The 22,750-nt window shown below is 43.1% G+C and overlaps 1 protein-coding gene and 1 pseudogene across 3 annotated transcripts in view; one reads left to right on the forward strand and one right to left on the reverse strand.

Moving 5' to 3' along the window:
• Positions 1 to 3,369: 3,369 nt before the first annotated feature.
• LOC142971992 (uncharacterized) lies at positions 3,370 to 11,725 on the forward strand (annotated as a pseudogene).
• A 3,699-nt stretch (positions 11,726 to 15,424) lies between these two features.
• Positions 15,425 to 22,750, reverse strand: part of LOC142972037 (chloride channel protein 1-like) — a 40,314-nt gene continuing 32,988 nt past the window's right edge. For all 3 annotated transcript variants that reach the window (XM_076112827.1, XM_076112828.1, XM_076112825.1), the window contains 4 exons: positions 21,324 to 21,368; positions 20,288 to 20,392; positions 18,323 to 18,409; positions 15,425 to 17,797 (listed from right to left, as the gene is read on the reverse strand). In XM_076112827.1, the coding sequence (XP_075968942.1) occupies positions 17,345 to 17,797; positions 18,323 to 18,409; positions 20,288 to 20,392; positions 21,324 to 21,368 (690 nt within the window). In that variant the 3' untranslated portion in view covers positions 15,425 to 17,344. The remainder of the gene's footprint in view (positions 17,798 to 18,322; positions 18,410 to 20,287; positions 20,393 to 21,323; positions 21,369 to 22,750) is intronic.

The raw sequence follows: 22,750 nt of genomic DNA on the forward strand, positions 1-22,750 counted from the left end.
ACTGTGCTTTAAATATGGGCACATAGCGGGTAGATCACTCTCCAGACGCACAGTTCGTGCTGTGCATTGTGCAGTGTTGTCCCTTCTTATTAGCATGAAAACTAATTGATTTATTACACAAACAGACCATCCTGGACTGTATTCAATTGAGCCACCGGGTAACAAAAGCACGACCCTGTTTCCTAAAAATGAAGTTCCCATTCAGCGAAACTTCATTCTTACTTACGTCTCGAGAGAAACTTTTTTTTCTCCTGGATTACGATTTGAATCGAAACAAAATCACTTTGTTATGTTTATGCAATAAAACTACTGGGTTAGGTCCAGTAAAAGATGGTGTGGGTTAAAATAAGTAAGTTTGTTATTTAAGTTAAGTTACATTATGCAAGTTATTAAGTTTGTGACTAATACTAAAGTGGTTTCACACGGGACACGGACAGCAGTCTCCTGGGTGAAAGTCCCGTGTTTGTTTGACCAATACACCCCGATAGCCGATCTCTTTCCTACACTTTGATTAGGAATGTATTAGTGATACGTCAAAAATAACAAAGAAAACGTAAATACGGTTCAGGCTAGAAAGCAACATGCCCGCACCATCAGACAAGCTTGTGGTTATTAATGTCGTGCTTTTTCTTTTCTGGTGAACACCAACTGAGTAGCCTGACAAACAAAGTAAAAAGAAGTAAAGCGAGGGTATTATGGAGCCTTCTGCTCTTGCTAAAACCCCCCAAAAACCTAGCAATAAAAATGAGCTGGGTCAGTTACCATCCATGCTTCAAATAGAACAGCTATCCCAACATATCACAACATCATGAAAGCCTAGATCACAATTGAATATGAAGTCTTTATCTAGCGGGGATTAGTCAGGATTTTGTGTATTTTTGGGGATATTTCATCCCTTTAGACATCAGACAGCTAACAGGAAATGTGGGGGGAGAGACTAAAACCAGCGATGTTTCCATTTCATGACTAAACTTCTATGCTATAGGATGCCAAAACTGCCACCTACATTTAATCTTTTGTTTTTGCAGCTAGAGCAGCTCTTTGTTTGAGATTTGTTTGTACGAAAAAAAACCTGCATTCTGCCTGTCCTGTCCTTTCACTTGGTTCCTGCACTGCTTGCAGCCCCAAAAAATCATCTGACACATTTGGGAAAAAAAACAGGAATGATCTTGACACCTTTGCCATAAACGGCGGATTTTGTAAATCAAACCTTGCCTCAACAGACAACTTCACTCTAGAGCAGCAGGAGGAGGAGGAGGAGGAGGAAGAGGAGGAGCTTGGAGCCAACATGGTCACCCCTGTGGGTGCCCCCTTCCTATATCACTTCCTACTTTCCCTTCTCTTCCATTGATATCAACAGCAGACGTCAATGACACATTTTGCGGAGTCATTGATGGAAATCCAATCAGATCTTTGATTTCAAAGAAACTAAAGTAAGTGAGATTACTTACTTTAATTACCTACTGAAGCATCTCCACAGGTGTGTTGGGAAATGTAGTGTATTTGTAACGTGGTGGTGGTGGTGTTGTGGCGCGGTATATTTGTGAAGAAGTGACTTATTTGTGCAGTGTCGTGACTTCGAGTGGCCAGAGCCTCTTGTGTGCCGTCTCGTGCTTTGTGCTTCAAACTGTGGTGCTCTGTGCTTTGTAGTGTTTAAGTGTAGCACCTCAAGTGCGTCTGTGTAAAGAGTGTTTGTTTTGTCTCGTGTCTGGTGCACTTTAAATAAATCTGTTGGTATAATTTAACATGATCTTTTTGAGCCTTTGAATAGCCGAGGCCCCAACACCGTCCCTCATCCCCATTCTCTCCGTTCCTATTTCCATCCCCAATTAGTCTCTGCAGGGAGTGTTTGATTTTCCAATGCAATTGTCTCTCTTTGTCTTCGGGGAAAAACTGTTTCTATTTATAACTCAGCCTGTAAGTTGCCCCCCTGGATCGGGGGAGCAATTTGCCGAAGCTCCGTCTCTGTTAATTCATGCCCGTTTGATTTTAATTTCATTTTTTTTATCGATCAGCCTCTGTAAGCGTTTGACTCAGAGTACATGTCCCTGGTTTGAATCCTGTATTTGCATCTTAATTGGGCTGAGATGTGCCAGTGGACCCGTCTCAACGTTCTGTGTACACCCAAGGATTACTTTCCTCTGCCTCTCTCAGTCTCTGCAACACGTTTTTAATTACAGAAAGTCTAATGAATCTCATTTATTCTGTTTACCAAGAGATGAGTAATGGCTTTAATTATTAATATGGGTCTCTTCAGCATTTCAGCAGTCATCCTTGTCCCTCGCTGTTCAATTCAACAAACTCTAACGAGCACACAGGCAGCCCTGTCCAATTTGTCACTATGGTGAGCTCGAGTCACCTGACCTCTGACCTGTTCAGCAAAGGTCTGCATTATTACAGAGCAGATTCCTCCGGTAATTTATTTGATTATTCAAGAATTACTCATAGGCTCTTCAGTCAAATAGTAATCAGAATATTTTACACTTTTAGCTAATTCAATCCCAGCGAGGTTCATACGTTGAACTCAAAAAGACATCTTTGTTTGAATGCCGAGTGGCCGGCAGACAATTCTTCTAATTATTCATTTTCACAGTAAATGTGTTGAGTTCCAGGAACTCATCCCTAGTCACATGCATCATTATCATAGATGGTGAGAGGTGACTGTCAGACTCATTTAGATTATTAGGAAAAGCGACACATTTAAAAGCTTTTTACTGAGGTTGATGAGCATGTGGCTGGTAGATATTCTGGGGCTTAACTCCACTGACGGACGTTTGAAAGCAGCAGCGGTTTAAAGGGTAGAGGCCGGTTTGTTCCAAACAGATACATATTCACACCACGATTGTGTTCTCAAGGCATTACGCGTTTGAACCCCCGACTACCCCAGCTGGAGAGGGCTCATTAAGCCAGACAGAGGTTGTACACAGCAGATGTGAAAGTGTGAGAACGAAGCACATCGTTGCTAAAAAATAGACGAACTGTGCTCAACAAACCTACATAAAGACAAACAAAAATTAATAAAATGTGCAAATTAATTTTTACAATCCTTACAGACTACAAAATGTATCTTAAAATAATATTAATGCAAACTAGCTGCAAGGTCTTGTTCTCATGCCGAGTCACTCTCTTACCGCACTGGCATTATTTATTACAGTCTCATGTATCAAACAGTTTCCCGACAACATTACACAGTTTCTCATTATCATTCTACTTTCCCCCCCTGAGCCTCAGTTGGAGGCGTCATCAACCACAGGGGCCAGAAGTAGTTCTGACAGTGTTGTGTGTGTGTCTGGTGTGTGTGTGTGTATGTGTGTGTGTGTGTGCGTGTGTGAATGTGGCCTTCCTGCTCCGCCCCCATACCTGTTGTAGGTGTGTCTCGTTCCATGAAGGACAAAGTGACCAAGCCCACCGCCATGGCCCAGGGTCGCGTTGCCCACATGATCGAGTGGCAGAGCTGGGGCAAACCAACTGCGGGGCCGCCGGGGAGCGCGGGACTTAACAACCTGCAGAGGGAAAAGGAGAGGAGGATGGAGAACGACGCTTACAGCGACCTGAGCGACGGCGAGAAGGAGGCTCGCTTTGCTGCAGGTGAGGGAACGTCTGAGTGTGCACATGATGCGCTGTCAGAAAGGTATAAACACAACATATAGAACCAGAAGAAAAACAAGTCCTGTTGAGTTCATCTGCGTGGTTTGAAAAGCGTCTTTGACATTTCAGATTGTTAAAAAGATAAAAAACAAAGTTAAAATACGACATTAATTGTGAAAAAGACAACTTTTGTTCTGCCAACCACTTGATACGTTGATTGTTGACGTTTCGCCACCAAAACTATGTTTCATGAATACGTTTCATATCAGCCTACAGAAACATGTCACATGGTTAACGTTGTGTTGCCAACACAACTACGTGGTTAAGGTTAGAATATCCAGAATGGTTTGTGTCAAAATAATAACGTAACAATGCAACGTAACAACGCAACAACGCAACGTAACAACGCAACGTAACAACGTAACGTAACAACGCAATGTAACAACGCAATGTAACAACGCAATGTAACAACACAACGTAACAACGCAACGTAACAACGCAACGTAACAATGCAACGTAACGTAACGTAACAACGCAATGTAACAATGCAACGTAACAATGCAATGTAACAATGCAACGTAATAACGCAACAACACAACGTAACAACTAGTGCTGGGCAACGATTAAAATATTTAATCGCGATTAATCGCATGGATTTTTTGCGATTAATCGCATTGTTATGGCAAAGTTCAATAATGAATTCAAAAGTAGTGTATTGCGCACTTTTATTTTAAAAGTACTGCTATATGAACAAAAGGGCAATAACATTTGGTTTGACAAGATGCAGGTAGCATGTTTTATACTTAATGTGAATATAATTCATACTTTGTTGGCATCTTATTCTGAAAACCGGATGTTCGTCTGAAGAAACCGGATGTTGTCTCACGTTAATCTTTCCGCTAACTTTCAAAGTCCTTCGCTCGCTCCCGATCTGTGCCGTTTAAATGTGTTTACCGTGAATTTCAGCATATAGGTGCACTAAAATGACTGACTATAGGATGTTTGCTGGCTTTTATCCCACTGTTCTTGTCATCCTCTTGTTGTTATGTATATGTATGTCTCTTGTCTTTCAATTTAAAAAAAAAAATAATAATAATTATAATAAATTTAAAAAATGCGTTAACGCGCGATAAAATAATTGTCGGCGTTAATTAATGAATGCCTAAACGCGAAATTAACGCGTTAACTTGCCCAGCACTAGTAACAATGCAACGTAACAACGCAACGTAACAACGCAACGTAACAACGCAACAACGCAACGTAACAACGCAACGTAACAACGTAACAACGCAGCAACGTAACAACGCAACGTAACAACGTAACTTACGTAAATTAATAACAACATATTCATTTTTGCTACCCACTGGTGCACCATGTTTCTTCACTGAATTCTGGAAAATCTAATTGGTTCTGGCCCATCTGGTACATCTGGCAAAGTTGAATTAATAATTTGTGATTTGTTGTTTCTACACATATATTTGTCTGCAACATTTACAGAATCCCTGCTTGGACTAGACTAAACACTTTGTATTTTCTCCTCCACTCCTAATTAACTCTGTGTGTGTGTGTGTGTGTGTGTGTGTGTGTGTGTGTGTGTGTGTGTGTGTGTGTGTGTGTGTGTGTGTGTTAGCAAAGCTGGGACTGGGGATTTGTTTGAGGAACTGTATCTCTAATTGTGTTGCAGTGAGTTAAAAGCTCTCCCCATTGTTACTGCTCTCCCTCATTAGGCATCATGCAGCAGTTTGCCATCTCTGAGGCGACTCTGTTTGGCTGGACCTCGATGGATGGGGACAGTATGGGAGCCGGCTCCAACCAGGGCAGCGTCGCTCACCTCAGTGAGGTCAACCAGGAGAGCATCACCAGCAGAGGTACCGCAGCTTAAACCTTTCTGCAAATGGCTACTGGGCACGACTACAAGAGTCAGGCTCTGAGTGCTTCTAGCCCGTTGGCATATAGTGTGGAACCATTGCAAGGATCTGATACTGTGATTCGTGTAGTTGGATTGTACATGCGACAGATACGGTATTTGACTTACAGTGTCATAGCTCTAAACACTCCTCACACTCAATCACATGTATTTGGACCACACGGTAAAGTATTACGTTTGTTATTGTGCAGAGATGCACATTTTGAAAAAAATTAAGAGCCCTGCTGGAAACTAAAAACAGCCAAGTCAGTTATTCTGCCGACCAGCTGTGAAGGACTTTTGGAGGGCAGCCACACAGCTGCACATTTCTGCCTTTCACTGCTATCGGGCACTTACTCAAAAAACTTTCCGAATGACAAATCCAGACGACAGCCTGTCATTTCTGAAACATCTGAACACATTGTGATGGAGAGACACGAGGGGGGCTAGAGTAAGAGAAGTCTAAAAATCCCAAAAGACGAGTAGTATTGAAATAAGGAAATGAACTGCGTTATCAAGATTTGTGCGACACACTTGGATGAATAAAACAAAGAGTTTGGGGAAACAACATCATATCCCAAATTGTGGTTTGAGCCTCAGGTGGTAAGATGTCTGCTCAGTTTAGCTGCACATAGGATGATATAAACAGAAGGAAAGGAAGGGGAGAGAGCAGTTTACTCAGGCAAGATTAGGAAACCCCACCCGACCTCACAGGAAAGGCCGGATCACTTCAGAAAGACCTAAACAAAACAAACTATTCTGTCTTTCTGGCTGTTCAAACATCTGACGAAGTGCATTTGATTCGTGGCGCCGTCCAAACCCTGAGTGACCCTGTAGGTTAGCACAAGGACTTAGCCATGCTCTCATTAACAGCACCATGTGGGCTCTGTACTGTGCTTGATCCAGCATCCAGCACACATGTACAGTTGACACACACACACACACACACACACACACACACACACACACACACACACACACACACACACACACACACACACACACACACACACACACACACACACACAGTGGCGATTAAAACAGCAGCATTAGGACTGAGGGAATGTTTCTTCTCTATGTGAGCCTGCATGGCTGTGCTCCATGATAACAACACTGCTTGCAGATCAGCTAATCATACTTCTATAGGAGTTATTAAAGTATTTTGCTTTTGCATGAGGGCAGGTTTGTCCCTGTGTTTGGCTTCATGAGAGCAACTAAGGACTGAATCAAGAACTCAGGGTCAGAAGTTGGATTTAAGTCTCTTCTTTATACGGTCTAATGCTTTTATCCCAAACCTGCCCAAAGCTCAGTATATGTTATGTCTTTTCTAAATTTTCTTAATTTGCTCAAATCTTTTCACTTCTGTAATGGCCGACGGCTCTAATTATTTTATCTAAAGTAATAAAAAAAGACCAATTTTGAATCCTTGAACCATAACTTTAACTCAACAGGAAGCACATTAAATCTATAAGTGAGCAAAGTAATTCATAAGTTATTGTTTGTGGGAATCCATCTCTCTTCTCTTTCTCTTTGTTCTTGGTTTTCTTTCCCTGTGTTACTGTTCTCCTTTGTCTCACTCACGCCACCTGTCTGCGTTTCCCCGTACAGACCAGGTGCTCCACCACTCCTCGGCGGACGTCTGGCCTCACACCTACGTCTCACAGGGCCTGTACTGCCTGTCGTCATCCGACGCCTGGGAGCCAATCACCAGCCAGCCCTCGGGCGTGGTCTCACCTGCTGCGAGCTCCTACATCATGGCTGCCGGTGAGAATTTGACCTTCTCTCTAAGACCGCCTCCAAACGCCAGACTGTGTCTCTGAGCACTAAGTGTTTTTCTGGGTGTTACAGGTGGCAGCGGAGCGCCGGGTACACCTGGTGAGGGGTTCGAGGGGACGGTAGGCGGTTACCTTCAGCAGCAGCACCACGCTCATTTCACCCTGCAGCAGCAGAGCCAGCTCCATCAGCTCCAACATATTCACCAGTACCAGCAACAGCTGCTGCAGTTCCAACAACAACAGGTGAGCGGTACTAAAACTGTCCACCTATGAAGCGTGTTACTAACGACTCCGGCATCAGGTCTACCAGCAACAACAGCTGAACCAAATGTCACTAGTACTGGAATACTAGCACTGCTGCATACATATAATAAGAGAAAAAACATGAACTTAAGTAAAAGGTCAGTAGTGCTGCTACTCAGCACCAACTTGCATCAGCGAATACATCGCAAAATAAACGGCGCATGGCTCATGTATTTATTGTTTCAACCACTTAATTCCAGATTTAAGTATCACAACTTTTAGATGGATTGACATTTTGTACAGATATCCGTGGTTTGGATTATCCAGTGTAATATGTCAACATCCGATATGCATGGTTCTGAGATGATGTACTCTGACTCTGATGAACCTGCCCTTTCATCACAATGACTATCATATTTGCAGTTTTTAATTAAATGCCTCAACAGCAATTGCCATTAACTTTGGTAACATTTTGTCAGTTTATGCCCAAATACCTTTAAAACTAATGCCAATCAAGCTGACTCGTACTGCTAATAATGCTAACATGCTAAACTAAGATGGTGGACATCGTAAACATCATGTTAGCATTTGGCTGAAAGCATTGCTGTGCTTTTTCAGCTTCCTTAGTTGGGCACAACAATGCTAAAGTGATCTACTGCATCACAACACATTCCAGCTAGGAATCATCATTCCAACACAAATAACAAAGCAGTTATATTCTACCAGCATTTAGCAATTCAGCAGTCTTTCTTCTAGACACTAATAATGTTCTTCTTGTAATAAATCCTGTAAATGAGGAGTCGGGGACGGTGTTGCAGGGAGCAGTGGGGAAGTGACTGGCCGATGATGCATGATTGAGGTTTTAATGGTTGTATGTAGGGAACTCAAAGCTAGGGGAGGTTAGGGGGAAACATCTTGTTCTACTGAAAAAGTTAAAATCAGAATCAAGTTTCCTTCTAAATGTATTGGCCAACTTTATAGAGCTGCGAGTGGGACTTCTGGGGATCTATCGGCAGAAATGGAATACAGGATTCATAGCTATGTATTCATTAATGTATAATTCATAGGACGGGAGTAGCACGTACACTCCCATTCAAATCAAAGTAGCAGGATGGTCAGAGTGGCGGACAGCTCAATGTCAGTTCTACTCATGTTCTATTTCTATGTGTAATCATCTGAAACCAAGTATTGTTGTGTTTTCTTTGTTAGCTTAGAATGAGACGTTTATATCTACATAGAGAGCGGGTCCTCTTCATGGACTACAACATGTTGCTTTGCCATGTTTCTACAGTAGCCCAGAACGGACAAACCAAACGCTGGCACTAGAGAGGGCCTTTGAAAAAGGAGTGGTGAACCGAGGGGGTATTCAATTCAGTTGGTTGCAATTTGCAACCGTATCGCTAGAACTAGCCACTAGATCTTAAGCACAGCTCTATTGAATCAGTTGTTCAGTGTAAAAAGTAATTTGTCGGACGCAGGGTTGCTGGGACTCGTGTCTCGGCTGTTGGTAACACAGCTTAACATGCTGTAAACACACAATGTATTTTGCTCCTTCTTGAGTAAACAATAAAATGAAAGAACGAGCTTCTTTACTTCGGATCCTGTAAACTGGTTGGTTGTGCCGGCTGTGTGGCTTTTTTGGGGGTTTTCTGCAAATGTAGTGAGTCACGATGAACTGTGACACCCAAAGACTCGTTCTGCTTCGCTGACGGCTCTAGCATTGGTACATCTCAGAGCTCATTAAGAGACTGAGGGTTATGAAATAATAACTTGAAAAGGTCAGGGAGTGTGTCTTAGAAAAGGTGTACTGATCTGAGACCACAATAGAAATGAGCTCGTTAGCGTTGCTGTGTGTATTATTATGGGGTTCTCTTCAGAATGAGACCATTGAATATGTTACATTACAATATAATAAAGCTTTTCAATCAGTCAGTCAATTTTGTGAGCATAAGAGCCTGAGACATCTCCCCACTTTCCCTGAATCCTCATTTAAAGGGTATTACAAGTAGATACCGTTATTAGTGACTAGAAGGAAGTAAAAAAACATTACAAAAGTATCCTCAACAAGTCTCTGGCAAAGACTGTCATTTGTTTTGGCATGACGAGGCTAACTAACCTTTCTAGCTGAAATGTGTTGTCATGTAGCATTGTTGTCTATTTCTGAAGAAGCTTAAAATGTCAGTAGCTGCGGGGCTTTGGCGTGTTTTAAATCTCTAGTGGGTGGCCATATCTTCATTCCAAAAGACAAAGACAAGACAAGTTTTTTTTTAAATCAACAGATGCGGCCACCGGCCAAGCTTATTTTACAGTCAAATCTCATTAATTGTCTTTTCTTCCTTTCCTATCTCTGACTACAGTCTATGGAGCACAGGCTACATAGCGCCTCCCATTCTCTCCAAGCCACTCCCAACAGCACCATCCACAGTCTCGGTCCTCCCACCCACCCTCGGCTGGCTGACCTGTGGGGAGCCGCGCAGGTCGAGCCACACCACGTAGGCACTCCCCTGCTGAATCCAAATGGTCGGATTACAGACTCTGCGGACTAGATGGTGGTTTAATATATTCGGTCGAAGTTCGCAAAGGGCAACAGGGGGGCGTGAGACTGTATGTACAGACGTAGGCAAGCAGGACAGGCATCTCCATTCAGTCATTGTTGCAGAATGAAGCGGGCTAACAGTTACATAACGAATCACGGCATGTCTTGGTACGCATTTAACACTGTTGTTATTGTAGGAAGCCGAGGTTTTAGCTTCTTTGATGTCGTTCCTCAGGCACCTGTCTTCAAAAGGTGGAAAGAGTGCACTCATCATAGATGTTAATGTTGTGCACAGGCATAGCCCTTTTAGTCTTCTTGCATCATGTTTGACACTCTTCTTTGCTAATTTGTTTTTTTTTGTTTTCTGGATCTGGATTTGTTTATATCAGCAGGCATATTTAGCACACAGCTGTAGTGCAATGAATGATGGGAGAGACTGCCAGGGAAGTCAGCAAGGTAGGAAACAGGCTGAATGTCTGCATGGAGCACTGCCAAAAGTCTGCATGACAGCCTCTAGCAGACCCGATGGATTTTTGACAAAGGACACCCTTAAAAAATGCCTGGTCTTCAAAGTAGCATGCTGTTAAGTCCGCAAGTTTACAACTCTAAGCATTTGGATTCAGCATCTGTGTCTGTTGTACCTTCCTACGTATTTGTCCCGTCTCTCCGATGTCCTGCATTGGGGTCAGGACATGGGAGCTCATATTCTGCTCTTCCAACCTCCTTCCCTCCTGACTTCTGTCTCTGTTTCTTTCTTTCTGTGACTGTTACCAGGAAGTAAACCTGAAGGATTTATTGTCAGTGTGTGAACTAACACGTGTTAAAATGCCAGTAACCTGTTGCATCTTCTTACAGTTCAAAGTGGGTGCAACAGAAACAAGCAAGCAATTGAATCAGTAAACTTAACTGGTTGCAGGTGGACATTGTCGGGCAGATGAATGGGCAGCTGGCTGACATGGTCGGAGGCGTGGTGGAGACAGTCGGAGAGGAGCCGGAGCTCGAGTATGAAGGCTTCCCTGAACGGCACGAAGAGGAAGACGAGGAGCTGACAAAGGTGAGTTCTTTCAACTGGAACAGCCACAATCCCTGGATTTTGGCTTCTGCCGCAGTCCCAGAGTCCTAAAAAAACCTGATGATTCAATGAGGTTAGATTGAAATGAAGACAGTGGATGAGAGTCACTGCCCCAAGAGTTCAAGTATCCTGGGAAATTTTACGTTGTAGTGAAGAGGGAGCTGAGTCGGAAGGCAAAGCTCTCGATTTACCAGTCCATCTACGTCCATCCATATATATAAATATATATATATATAAAATATAAGTGAGGAAACATACAAACACTTGCCCAATAAAACAGAGCCGTATTTTCTCCTGGCACAGCTGAATTGCAGCATCTCAAACCTTTCTTTTAAATTCCGCATTTCCTGTCTTCACAGGTAGACGAGGTAACATTAACCTTGGAGCCGGAGCCGTGCTCTTTGACTCCGTCCCCGCTGAGGGAGGAGGTCCCCTCGACCAGAGGCTCAAGCCCAGGACTGCCAGCACAGATGGCCGAATCGGTCGGCGGGAGGATGCCCTTTCAAGTCACGCCCTGCACCGTCCAATCACTAGAAGAGTAGGACGAAGAGGCGGACGAGGGGCTCTGTTGTTCATGTTACAACAAACTGAATCATTTGGCCTGACAAAAACTGGAAATAAATACATCAATAATCAATCAAGCTATTCTATCCCACGACCCCAACCTCCTCCCGACTATATACCCACTTTGAGTCAGAGGAAAGGGGACTTTTTCAGGCGAAAACGTGGGATGTAACGAACACAGACTAAATGCCAAGAAGCCCCCCGAAGCTACTCCGGGAAATGTGGAATCCTCAAAACAAACAAAAAAAAAGGAAGAAAAAGGACAAACAAGAAGAGGAATGAAAGGGCCGTGTTAAAAATCAGTAGCAGTGCAATACAACAAATATGGACACAACAAGGTCAAACAGTGTTTGCAGACAATTCTGGGCGGTTTGGTTCAGGTGTAGCGTGTCACATACAAAACATCCTGCAGGATCACGGACGTTACGTGGTCACAGAGAACTGTTCGATTTGATTGACAGCTTGTCTGAACCCTCGTTGATTCAAATGAGACACACGGACTCATTGGCGTCGCACTTGATCTGAACACAACCAAAAGAAAGTGCATGCTTTTTAACAGTGACCTAGCCCTAACAGTATAACACAGTATACAAAGTCATAATATATCAAAATTGCTTTTTTTAATAAAATAAAAAAGCCAATAAACCGATATGTATTTGTATGAATGTAGGACTGTATGTATGTATAGTGTGTATGAAGCTTTGTTCGTGTGTTAAATATATATATTCTGGGAAACAGATTCTTCTTGGTGCTGTTCTGTTCAACAGTGTGTTGCAAAAGTGGAAACAGAAACACACATATGCACACAGATCTGTACTCGTCTTGTGATTAACATGACTAGTGCCAGAAAAAGATTTCCTAACACTCAAGATCACATATTGGTCCCTCACAAACATAGAAAAGCATTTTTAAAACGCTGTGAACAATGACATGGCACCTCTTTTTCAAGCTGCAGGGTGAAGGTCAGAGGTTTTCTTTACAGAGCTGTGATAGTTTTTCTGGTAGTTTATCAATTCCACTAAAACTTAAACTGTTCTTATTACCAGTTCAGCCTCATTCATGAAACCATGTAGACTTCTTCCTCGTCTGGAGGCACAGAAGTGCCGCTGCCTTTTGGAGGATCTCTGTGTGTCTTTGGCTTTTGTCTTTGTTTCATTAAGTCAGTGGCAAGCGGTGCGTTTTTTTGTAAATTACATTTCAAAGACATCAAAATACAGATGATGAATAAATGCTGCATAGTAGAAGAAGTTCTTGAAAGCAACATGCTTTAGTGACTTCATGTGGATGTGTAAAGTGGAGTTGTGTGTAGTTGAGACAGAAGTATAACCATATCTGTCACAACTAAGTCAAACAAAAAGAAACCCTGAAAGGCACAGAATGGTTTGTGCCTGCAGACACATAACAAAGGAAGCAAGCATCACAGTGATCCAGACCTGCAATGATCATCTGTCCTCCGTTTGTCCTCTCGTTGCTCAAGAGATGTCATCCTGTAAATCATTGAGTGTCCAAGCATACGAGGGACACTTTCTGTCCTAGAGTTATAACAAAGACTGTAGGAAACGATCAGAAGTGAAGCTTATAATGGGATTTATTTTGTCCGATCGAAATAACTGAGATGTCAGTCGTGCTGTACAATCACACTGGTGTTCAATCACTTTAATTACTTCTGTAGAGTTCATGCAAAACAGGTGAGAGAGAAGTTTTCTTGCACAATGAGATCGCCGTCATTTTAAATCCTGTAAATAGTCTGCGGAGGAGCACTAACTAAATGCCTAAAAGTGACAGTCCTTTCAACATGAGACGTCCAGAAGAAGTGACACCGACTCTAACAAAATAACACGAGATAAAAAGTGATTAAGGACTTTGAAGTGGGGTTGTATGAGGTACTTTTCCATAGGCGGTGTATTAAGTCAGTGTGTTAGCTGCAGTGGATGGTGGTCGGCACATCCCCAGTTTGAAGCAGATAGGAGTACCAGCACAGGAGGGGGGGGGGGGGGGGGGCAACAGAGACTGTGGATTGAATGCCTATAAAAGGAGCATTCCATAATGTCGGACCACTTCAAAAGCACGGTCAGTGCTAGTGTTCAGTCGAGCTCAAGGCTAAGCCTTGGTCAGGAGGCCTTAGAGACCTTTTGGGGATATGAAGATGGAGCAGGTCAGATATGCACAGAGGTTCCTGGTCAGCAGGGCTCTGTGGGTGGAAAGTAAAACCTTAAAGTTAAAGTTGAACTTGACGGGAAGCCAATGTAAAGAGGATAAGATGGGTGTGATGTGAGTCAGAGTTCTGAAACATTTGGAGATGGTTCAGAATCGACTTGCTGAGACAAGTGAAAAGGGAATCGTTGGCCAGCCGGGATGATATAAAGAGGTGACTTTTCATCTCTAGTTCAGGTAGTGATACAAAAGACCTGAGTGTTGACGATGTATGTAAAATAATGTGATATGCTGACTAAAATGAATAGACTGGTCAAATAGAATCAATATATTTCTATGATTTGCCTGTACAGCAGAAGAAAGAGACCCAATACATTGACTAACATTGGAGGGCATACTTTCTGAGGCAATAAAAACCTCAGTCTTATCTGTGTTAAGCTGCACAAAGTTGTTCGCCGTCCAGTCCTTAATCATCGACATAACATTGGAAACAGATAACTTAATGTGATAATGTGCTAATAATACGACCTGAAGGAAACATTTACAAAGCAAATAATATAGGACCCAAGACAGAACCCTGAGGCACACCACAGGAAAGAGCAGCCGTTTCAGACATGTAAGGAACAAGCAACACTGAAAAAATATAGGAGGAGAACCGGTCCAGGGTGCCCCGTATTGGACCGCTTCTGACGGAAAACATTGGAATTCATCTAAAATGTTGAATTCTGTGAGCTGTTTCAACTACACCACGCAATGGATCAAGGTTAGTTTTTTTTTCTCCCCAGGAGAGGCTGAACTACTGCATGTTTAAAATGAGCTGGGACACAACAAGACCATAGGGAGGTATTTATAATAGAGACCAAGCACGGACCAATAGACCCAAAGACATTTTAAGGCATCGAGGTTTGAATAATATCCGAAGGACTTGCAAGAGCAAGTTAAACGTTTGCTGGATTAAAAGACAGCACATTCTTTGTCAGTACCATGCAGCTCCTCAGAGCAGATCGAATCAATGTTTAATCCAAGCGTAAGAAACAAGGACCCAGGTTTGAACCCTAGTATGTGTGTGTGTGTGTGTGTTAAAAAATGGTTAAAATCAGATTTTGTCAATTCTGAACAAAATCTCTTTAAAAGGTAAAAAAACAAAACACATTGATGAAAATCCTGTCATCCCGTCCAAATAAAGTTGAACAATCGATCGAATGTGCTTTTGATGTGTTATAATGCCGATTTAAAGGTTGATTCAGTGGTAAGAGTGACAGAGAATGGGGAATGAAATTTCCGCCCAGTTTCTGATAGCTATACTTCACACAATAATAATTATGTAATCTCAGCAGCTTTGAAACCCCAGCAACTCAAAAATGACATTTTTGTGTCTTTTGTGTTGATTGTATTGAAAAAAGTGAAAGATTTTCAATCGTTTTATGAGATTTCTAAAGAAAGACAGATCTATATTTCTGCCCTATTGACTGCGGTGAGTTCTTGTTCCAGGTGACTGAGTAAAGGAGATTGAATGCGTTTCCTTTCCTCAGTCCTGGTCTGTACAACACACCTGACCTGGAAGAATAACGGGCAAACACAAACTGTTCAAGCTTTTCACTTTGTAAAACTTTATTTCGCTACATCTTTCAAAGTTATATACATTTTGAGATAACATCTGACTCCACTAAAAGATAAATAACTACATACATTAACCACAACCACAGACAGACACAAGACATTAACTCAGACCTCTTAAGAAATGGACACACACATTTTAAATCACACAAAGATAGAGAAAAGGCTTTTGGTAAATCTGAAGGTTTAAACACTTTTAAGGCAGCACCTGAGAAACTGATCAGGATCCCAAATTACCAGAGGAACCAGTTTTAATAACCGGTTTGTTTTGGAGAGGAGACGATGAACACTGAAGGAACCCTGACTAGTGGACGCTGACTAAAAACAAGACAACTCCCATGATGCCACTCTCTTTCACGACGTCACAAACTCTTTTGTCCTCGTTGTGTTTGAGACACACCGGCGGCAGAAAATAACATTTTGTGCATTTAAGAAAAACAAGAGATCATCAATCAGACATCCACTAAGAGACACGAGGTTAGTGTCTGTTATTTGACTCTTAAGTCACTTTAGATTGGTGCACAAAAAGCATTTCACATTTCCGTTGTGGCCCTCAGGTTTTAAGAACCAGAATAAGAACCAACACCAACAGTCTCACATGAGCAGCTTCAATAATCATCATGACAGCTCCATCCATATCCAATAGTTTTCTAATGAGGTGATTTATTAGCCCAATTAATGCATTAATTGGGAAATATCTCCGTGTCAACATAGGTCTTCATCTTCATTTCACATATAGATGTTATGTGACAAAATGCCAGCTGTCATTCACTGTCACGAATGAATGAATGAATGAATGAATCACTTTGTTACCGTCACTGTTTTTGGAGCATAAAGGACGTCAATGAAAACGCATTTCTTTGTGCAACATTATTCATAATATAATAATAATCTAAAGTAGTCATGTGAGTCTTGGCTGAAAGTGGAGGGCATCCTTGCGAGTACAAATCAGTCGGACCTCTGAAGCCTTTGGCTGCACCATCTATCAACTTAACCGTGAAGAGATGCGCTCTGAGGCTGCGTTCACAAGGTCAGCACACAGTTCGGTGGTCGTTTTGGGGCGTTGGACGATCTTCCGCAGCAGACTGAGCAGCTGCATCAGTGCACTGCCGGCCAGACTGTCTGCTGCCAGTTCAAAAAAACATAGATAGCTGCTGCTCTCATCCGATGAAAACCTCTTCATTTTAAAGACATTAACGATCAGGTAACATAGAACTGATGGGCAGCGCTTCACTGGGTTCAGTATATTATGTTAATAAAACATACGTCATGCTGAGAAGCACTGTGACAGAGCGATATGATCGATCATAATTGTACTATAGCAGTAACTTAATTCTGCATTTATGTTTGAGTAAGTCAATATGTGTGCATGTATACATATATATATATATATATACTGTATACATACACACATAAGGTAGGTTAGCTTGCCTTGAGGTGCCACTAATGATATAATGATTATAATGATAATACTAATAATACATTTCAGGGATTCATTCTTAAATTGAAAGCGATTCCCTGCAGGCGTTCCTGAGATACCACGAGAACGGGACGGACGGACGTACAGACGGACGGACGGACAACCCGAAAACACAACGGGGAGGAAGTGAGGCAGGACAAGTGTCTAAAAACACATACGGAGATTATTAAGATCTGTGAAAATGAGCAGACGGACTCGGTGAGAGTCGGATGAACTGCCTTTAACAGAAGAGGAGCTTTAAGCGAACAGACTGTTTCAAATCTTCTCTCTACCTAAGTGGTGACAGAAAGAGGTAAATGCGTGTCCAGAGACCAGAGCAACAAATTAAGAACAGGAAGAAAAACAACTCACACCTTTTAAAAAAAAGTTTTCCATTATAAAAAAAACATAACCATCACTCTTGACTAATCTACACCATTGGCTCATCATCACTCTCTTCATCTCCCTCAAACAGTCTCTGTAAGGGTCTCAGGGTGGCAGGAGGGATGGAGGAGGAAGGAGGAGGAGGAGGAGGAGGAGGAGGAGTGGAGGAAGAAGGGAGGGTGAGGTTGCTGTTGTAGCAACTGTTCCTGCTGGCTGAGTTGCTGCTGCTCTCCTCCACCTCCAAGGTCCCGCCCTCGATGCACACCTCTGTTTCGTTCTCATTTAAATGATGGTGGGGGTGAGGGGGAGACGGGGGTTTGAGCTGGGGAGCAGCAGGAGCTGAGGGAGAGCAGGAGGAGGAGGAGGTGGAGGTTGGAGAGGAAGGAGCAGCGGAAGAAGAGGGTGGAGGTTTGGGAATAGAGTTACGGGCGCGAAAGCTGGCGAGGGGGGGGCGGAGGCGGACGCCAGAGCGGGTGGAGCCCTCGATGGCCTTCTGGAGCTGAAGGAGGACGAGGAGATAAAGGAGAGAGGGAAAAAGATGGAGGGGAAGAAGAAGGAGAGAGGTGAAGTGTAAGAAAGTTAAGTTAGCAAGAAAAGGGAGTAAGAGAGAGAGAGTTTGGTGAGTCATGGGAAGAAGAAAAACAAAATAAAATGAGGTTTAGGGACGGAGGAGTGACACAAAAGGTGGAGACGGAGACACCAACGGGTGAAGTCAGAAGGAATGAAGTAAATCAAGGAAAGCCTGAAACATACATGAGGAATACTGATTATGCTAACAAAATACTTATTCATTATTTAAAGAGCTTTATGAGACTCAAGTCAGAAGCAACAAACTGATAGAAGCTGTTTCTCCTCCAAAGTCAAGACAGAAAAAGACTTTAAAAAGTTGAGTGTATTAAAAAGAAAGAGGGCTTTTTAGGATTTAAATCAATGAATCTGATCACATTTTCTGGCTGCTTTTGGTTCCAGTCGACCTTCATCAGGCAGATGCTGAGTTAAGAGAAAGCACACAGAAGTCTCTCACCTCTTTCAGGGCCACCACTCCCACCAGTTTGCCGATACTGGTCACATAAGCATGACTGAGTCCCAGCAGAGAGAATAAGGTGTGAGTCTGTGGAGAGACAGAGAGAGAAGCGGTCACGCGTCAGATCAGGACAAACTTCTCCCTCTCAGACTCCGGACAGTTTACAGGCTGCGAGCTCCTCAGTTCAGACACGATGTGACAGAGACAGAGAGATGAAAGCCAGCTGGTGAAGCTCAGAAAGAAAGAAAGGTTTCCACGCTCAAAGTATTCTGTTCATTCTACGGCTAAGGTCGCTCTTTGGTATGCATCGGCACACCTCCACCATAAAACTCCTTTTTGTACATGAATATTCTGGATATTAGCATGAAAATTAAGTTACACTGATGATACAAAAACAACAACAACAGCAATGGTACCTTCAGTTTAATATATATAATAATATATCAACAGTCAAAAAGGTTTATTATAGTAGACGACTGAGAAAAACAGCAAATATTCACTGAATAATCAAATCAATCTATCATTTCTTTGTCTCCACACAAACAGTGGATTTCAGCGGGCTCCTATCACTTCTCAGTTTGTACGTCCTTGATTCCTTTCCTTGCCTCTTACCCTTGGGTCTTAGGCCCCTCCCACCTGAGATGAGAGCGGAGGAGGCGAGGAAGAGTCCCGAGGAGAGAGGAGTTGAGGCAGCGGGCATTTGAACTAAATAAGACGCCCGTGCTTCGGAGCTGTCGTTTTAAAGCAGCGTGAATAAAAAAAAGGTGTGACACAGCTCTTTTATCACGGATGCCAAAAAGACACATCTGTGCGTCCTTGCTCACAGCTCCTCTGTCCTCGAGATGCATTTATGGAATTGAGACATCCTTGGAGATGCCTCGCTGAGTGTTTAAGTGAATCCGCCCACGATGTAAGAACATCAAAAACAAACCCTCAATATCACAACCTGCTTCTAGAAAACACAGCTCAACCAACAGAGATGTCCTGCTGTTGGCCCGCACAGTGAACACTGACTATCCTTCATCTGTTCCAGTGGAGCTTCTCTGTGTCTGTACTGGTCAGGAAGTAAGTGAGTTGTGAAGTTCAACCCGTGGGCGCTTCTTTTGTCTAGAACCAACAGGCACAACGCCCACATGTGAGTGATTGGGTGTTTATGTAACGACCCGACTGCTGTAAATAAGATGACGCTCCCAGTCACAGAAAATGAAATGTTTCTGCGTCGGCACCGTGAGAATACATCCGAGTCTTGGCCGAGTGTTTTTCATGGTTCAAGGTTATCCTCATCCTCAGCTGAGTGAGATGTTACAGAAGTAAACAACGTCAGGAGCTGAGAGCGGCAGCATCGACGACCGCTCGAGGTGCTGAACTCTTCGCTTCTTGTCCACGGCGAAGTCACGCTTTGCAATGAAACCCGGCTGCGGGCTAACCATCCAAGTCACTTCATGCACATTGTGATGTGATGTAGGAAGACATTTGAGGGTGTAAACAGGACGAATCACACAGAATGTGATCTTTTCAACTCAGATTTGGGCCACTTTAATGTGTCAGCTACAGGTCTGACTCGTCTGAACAGTCACATCTGAATTCATGCGACTTTGTCGTCACTGTTGATCGACATTCATCACAATTCTTTGCTGAGAAGCCGTTCACGTCACGACCTCACCACTCCGGGCTCCGACCCCACATGCACACACACACACCACTACTCCTCTATGATTAAAAACGTTCAACAGGGTACCTTTAAATTCCCCGCCGATAAACACATCTAACATGAACACCCCCATCAGATGAAACGTCTCTGTCTTAAAGATTCACTTTTTCCACACCGTGTCCCGAGCCCACATCCTGTTTTCACAGAATGTAAACTAGTTAGGAGGCGAGGTGCTCTCAAACAGCTGTTGAACCAGGATTCTAACATCTCCTGACCTCCGTGACCGCTGGTTATCTGTGTCTTTCCACACCAACCTTGTGTAACGACGTTCTCTCAACCAGCTGGAAAGGGGAAGGGTCGACTCGTATCTCATCGATTTCCATCGGCTCGTCCGTCTCCGCCTCTTCCCACGCTTTGATCTGCAGCAGCGAATAAAGAAACGAGGTCACGGAGGTGGAAATGATGTCCCTTCTATTCAAATGAACGAGTTCCGCCCTGAGGGAAACATCAGGATGTATTTATATAAAAGTCACATACATAAGGCAACGATATTAGCCGTTGATCTTCTAAATACTGAGCTGTGTGCTGGTGTTCCAGTGAAGGTGTGTGCGACCACTGAGGAGAGCTCCTGCAGCTGTGAAACACCTTGAAACCTTGTGCTGCGTCCTTGCGTGTCGCCGGCCTCCCCACTGAGACTCAGGATGTCTGACACCTTTTAGCCTCTCTATGGATTTCACCTACAAGCCTCCGCCTGCTGCGACAGGGCTGATGTTACGGAGCATTTTTTTGGGAAGGTGCCAGGAAGCGTAAAGGGAGAGCAGCACACAGAACAAGACTGGAGGGCACAACATTGTTTGGGTGCTCTCCGATGAAGAAAAAAAAAAAAATAGGAGTCTCATTTTGAATTCTGTCTGTGTTCACACTGCAGTTAAAAAGAGCCACGACTCTGAGTCGTCTCCTCAAAGGTGACACAGATCTGTAACACCAGCGACCTACATGTGACATGGATTTGAATGCAGCCTTGACTTCACAATAAGTAAACCTCGGAGACTGTTCTTTATAGATTTTAAATACGTTTCCCTCGGCAGTGCCAGTCTAGAAATGGAGAAAAACTAAACATAGTAGCAAAGCAAACGAGTTCATTTGATGAATGTTGGACGAGACGCATCGATTAAAAAACTAAAAAGCTCACATCATAAAAGAAACAGTTGCCGACTTGCTTAAAACAGTTGGACGTTGGTCATTGTCACTCTGCATGTGCACAGGTTGGGTAGTAACTGAAGACATGATCAGATTAATTAGGTTTGGTGACTCAACACAGGTGAATTAAAACCTCCATCATAGACATACCTCCTCTGGTGTCATTGTGTCTGACAGGGGGGGAGGACAGGGCTCCTGGAGACACAGAGAAGAAGGACGAGACCGATGAGTGGTGAGACATGTTTGTGTTCTACGTCACCTCTAAGTACAGAAAACCTCGTCTGGATCTTACATGAGGGGAGCGAAGGGAAAGTAACTCAAAGCACAATCTCTTTCACAATACAATCTGACTACTCAGCATTTACTTTTGGATTTCTGTCTTCTGTAAAAGATAATGCATTCAAATTAAAATATAGTTTGAATATTACAAGCATTTCATCTGTATTTTAAACCGTCTACAGAGATAGTAACTCCTCTTTAAAACATACGATGTGTCATCCAGAAACATCTTTCACAGCAACTGTGACAAACTGCAGACACACATCTGATTGTAATCCGGTTGCTTTCATTCAGTTTTTCTTCAGATCTTCGCTCCAGCAGCTCATCCAGTGAAACAGGAGTGAGGTTTCTACGTCTTTGGACCTTCTGAACATTCACACACAAGTGAATGAAAAAGGTTTGACATTTTCACAAGGTCCCTCGTTGTTTTTTAATCTGAATCAGTAATTGCTCGCCTGCGTTCCCCTTTCTTTTCGTTTATCATTGTAACCGCAGAAATTATACTAACGCGAGAATTAACAAGACGCCGACACCGTTGCACCGGCCAGATAATATTCTAAAAGGTCAGCGTGTGGTTACCCGCCATCGGTGGCTGCTAAAGTAGACAAATGACTGATTCGCAGCCAGAATTCAGCCGCGGTTTGGCTCGATCGCTTGCTGGAAATGTCGTACTGCGTGTCTCATTTGATATCCGCGCTGTAGAGTCGTGGCTCCCTGCTGTAGAAACAACCCCCCCAAGCAGGAATAGGATTGAGTCCAAAAAACATAATAGAAAATCAGACTGGCAATACACAAGGCACAGCGGCACAGAAATCTAATTCTAATCTTGCAAGCAAATGCTTATTTCCAATGTGTGTTTTCCTGCTCGTGTAAACAGATGACATGTATTACTTCTCCTGTGAGCCCGGCTCACCGCCAAGCCGAGTAATAACTCTACCTCCAGCGTCCGACTTCCTTATTTCCATATGAGAAGGTTGAAAGGAACTCGATGCTCAACTTCGGGGGGTTTTGTCTGAGGATGAGGAGGCAGTTGTTTATTCATACGCGTCTGTCGATCAGATAAGAGCGTACCTGCCTGAATAGAACGCAGACCTCGTAATGAAACATTCGGCCTGCGAAAGAATAACGGATAAATATTTATATCATGTCGGTGCCTGTGTGGTTCTGGGATGGCTCTGCCTAAAGGGTGGGCGGTCATTTGCATTTGAATGGTTCAGAACACGAGGGAACATTTCTTCACTCCAGACATTTTTAAAATAGTCGGCTGAACAGAGAAAAGGGCACAAAGCTTTTAGAAA

Source organism: Anarhichas minor, unplaced genomic scaffold, assembly GCF_050575085.1.
Source record: "Anarhichas minor isolate MPS153535 unplaced genomic scaffold, ASM5057508v1 ptg000051l, whole genome shotgun sequence".
Taxonomy (NCBI): domain Eukaryota; kingdom Metazoa; phylum Chordata; class Actinopteri; order Perciformes; family Anarhichadidae; genus Anarhichas; species Anarhichas minor.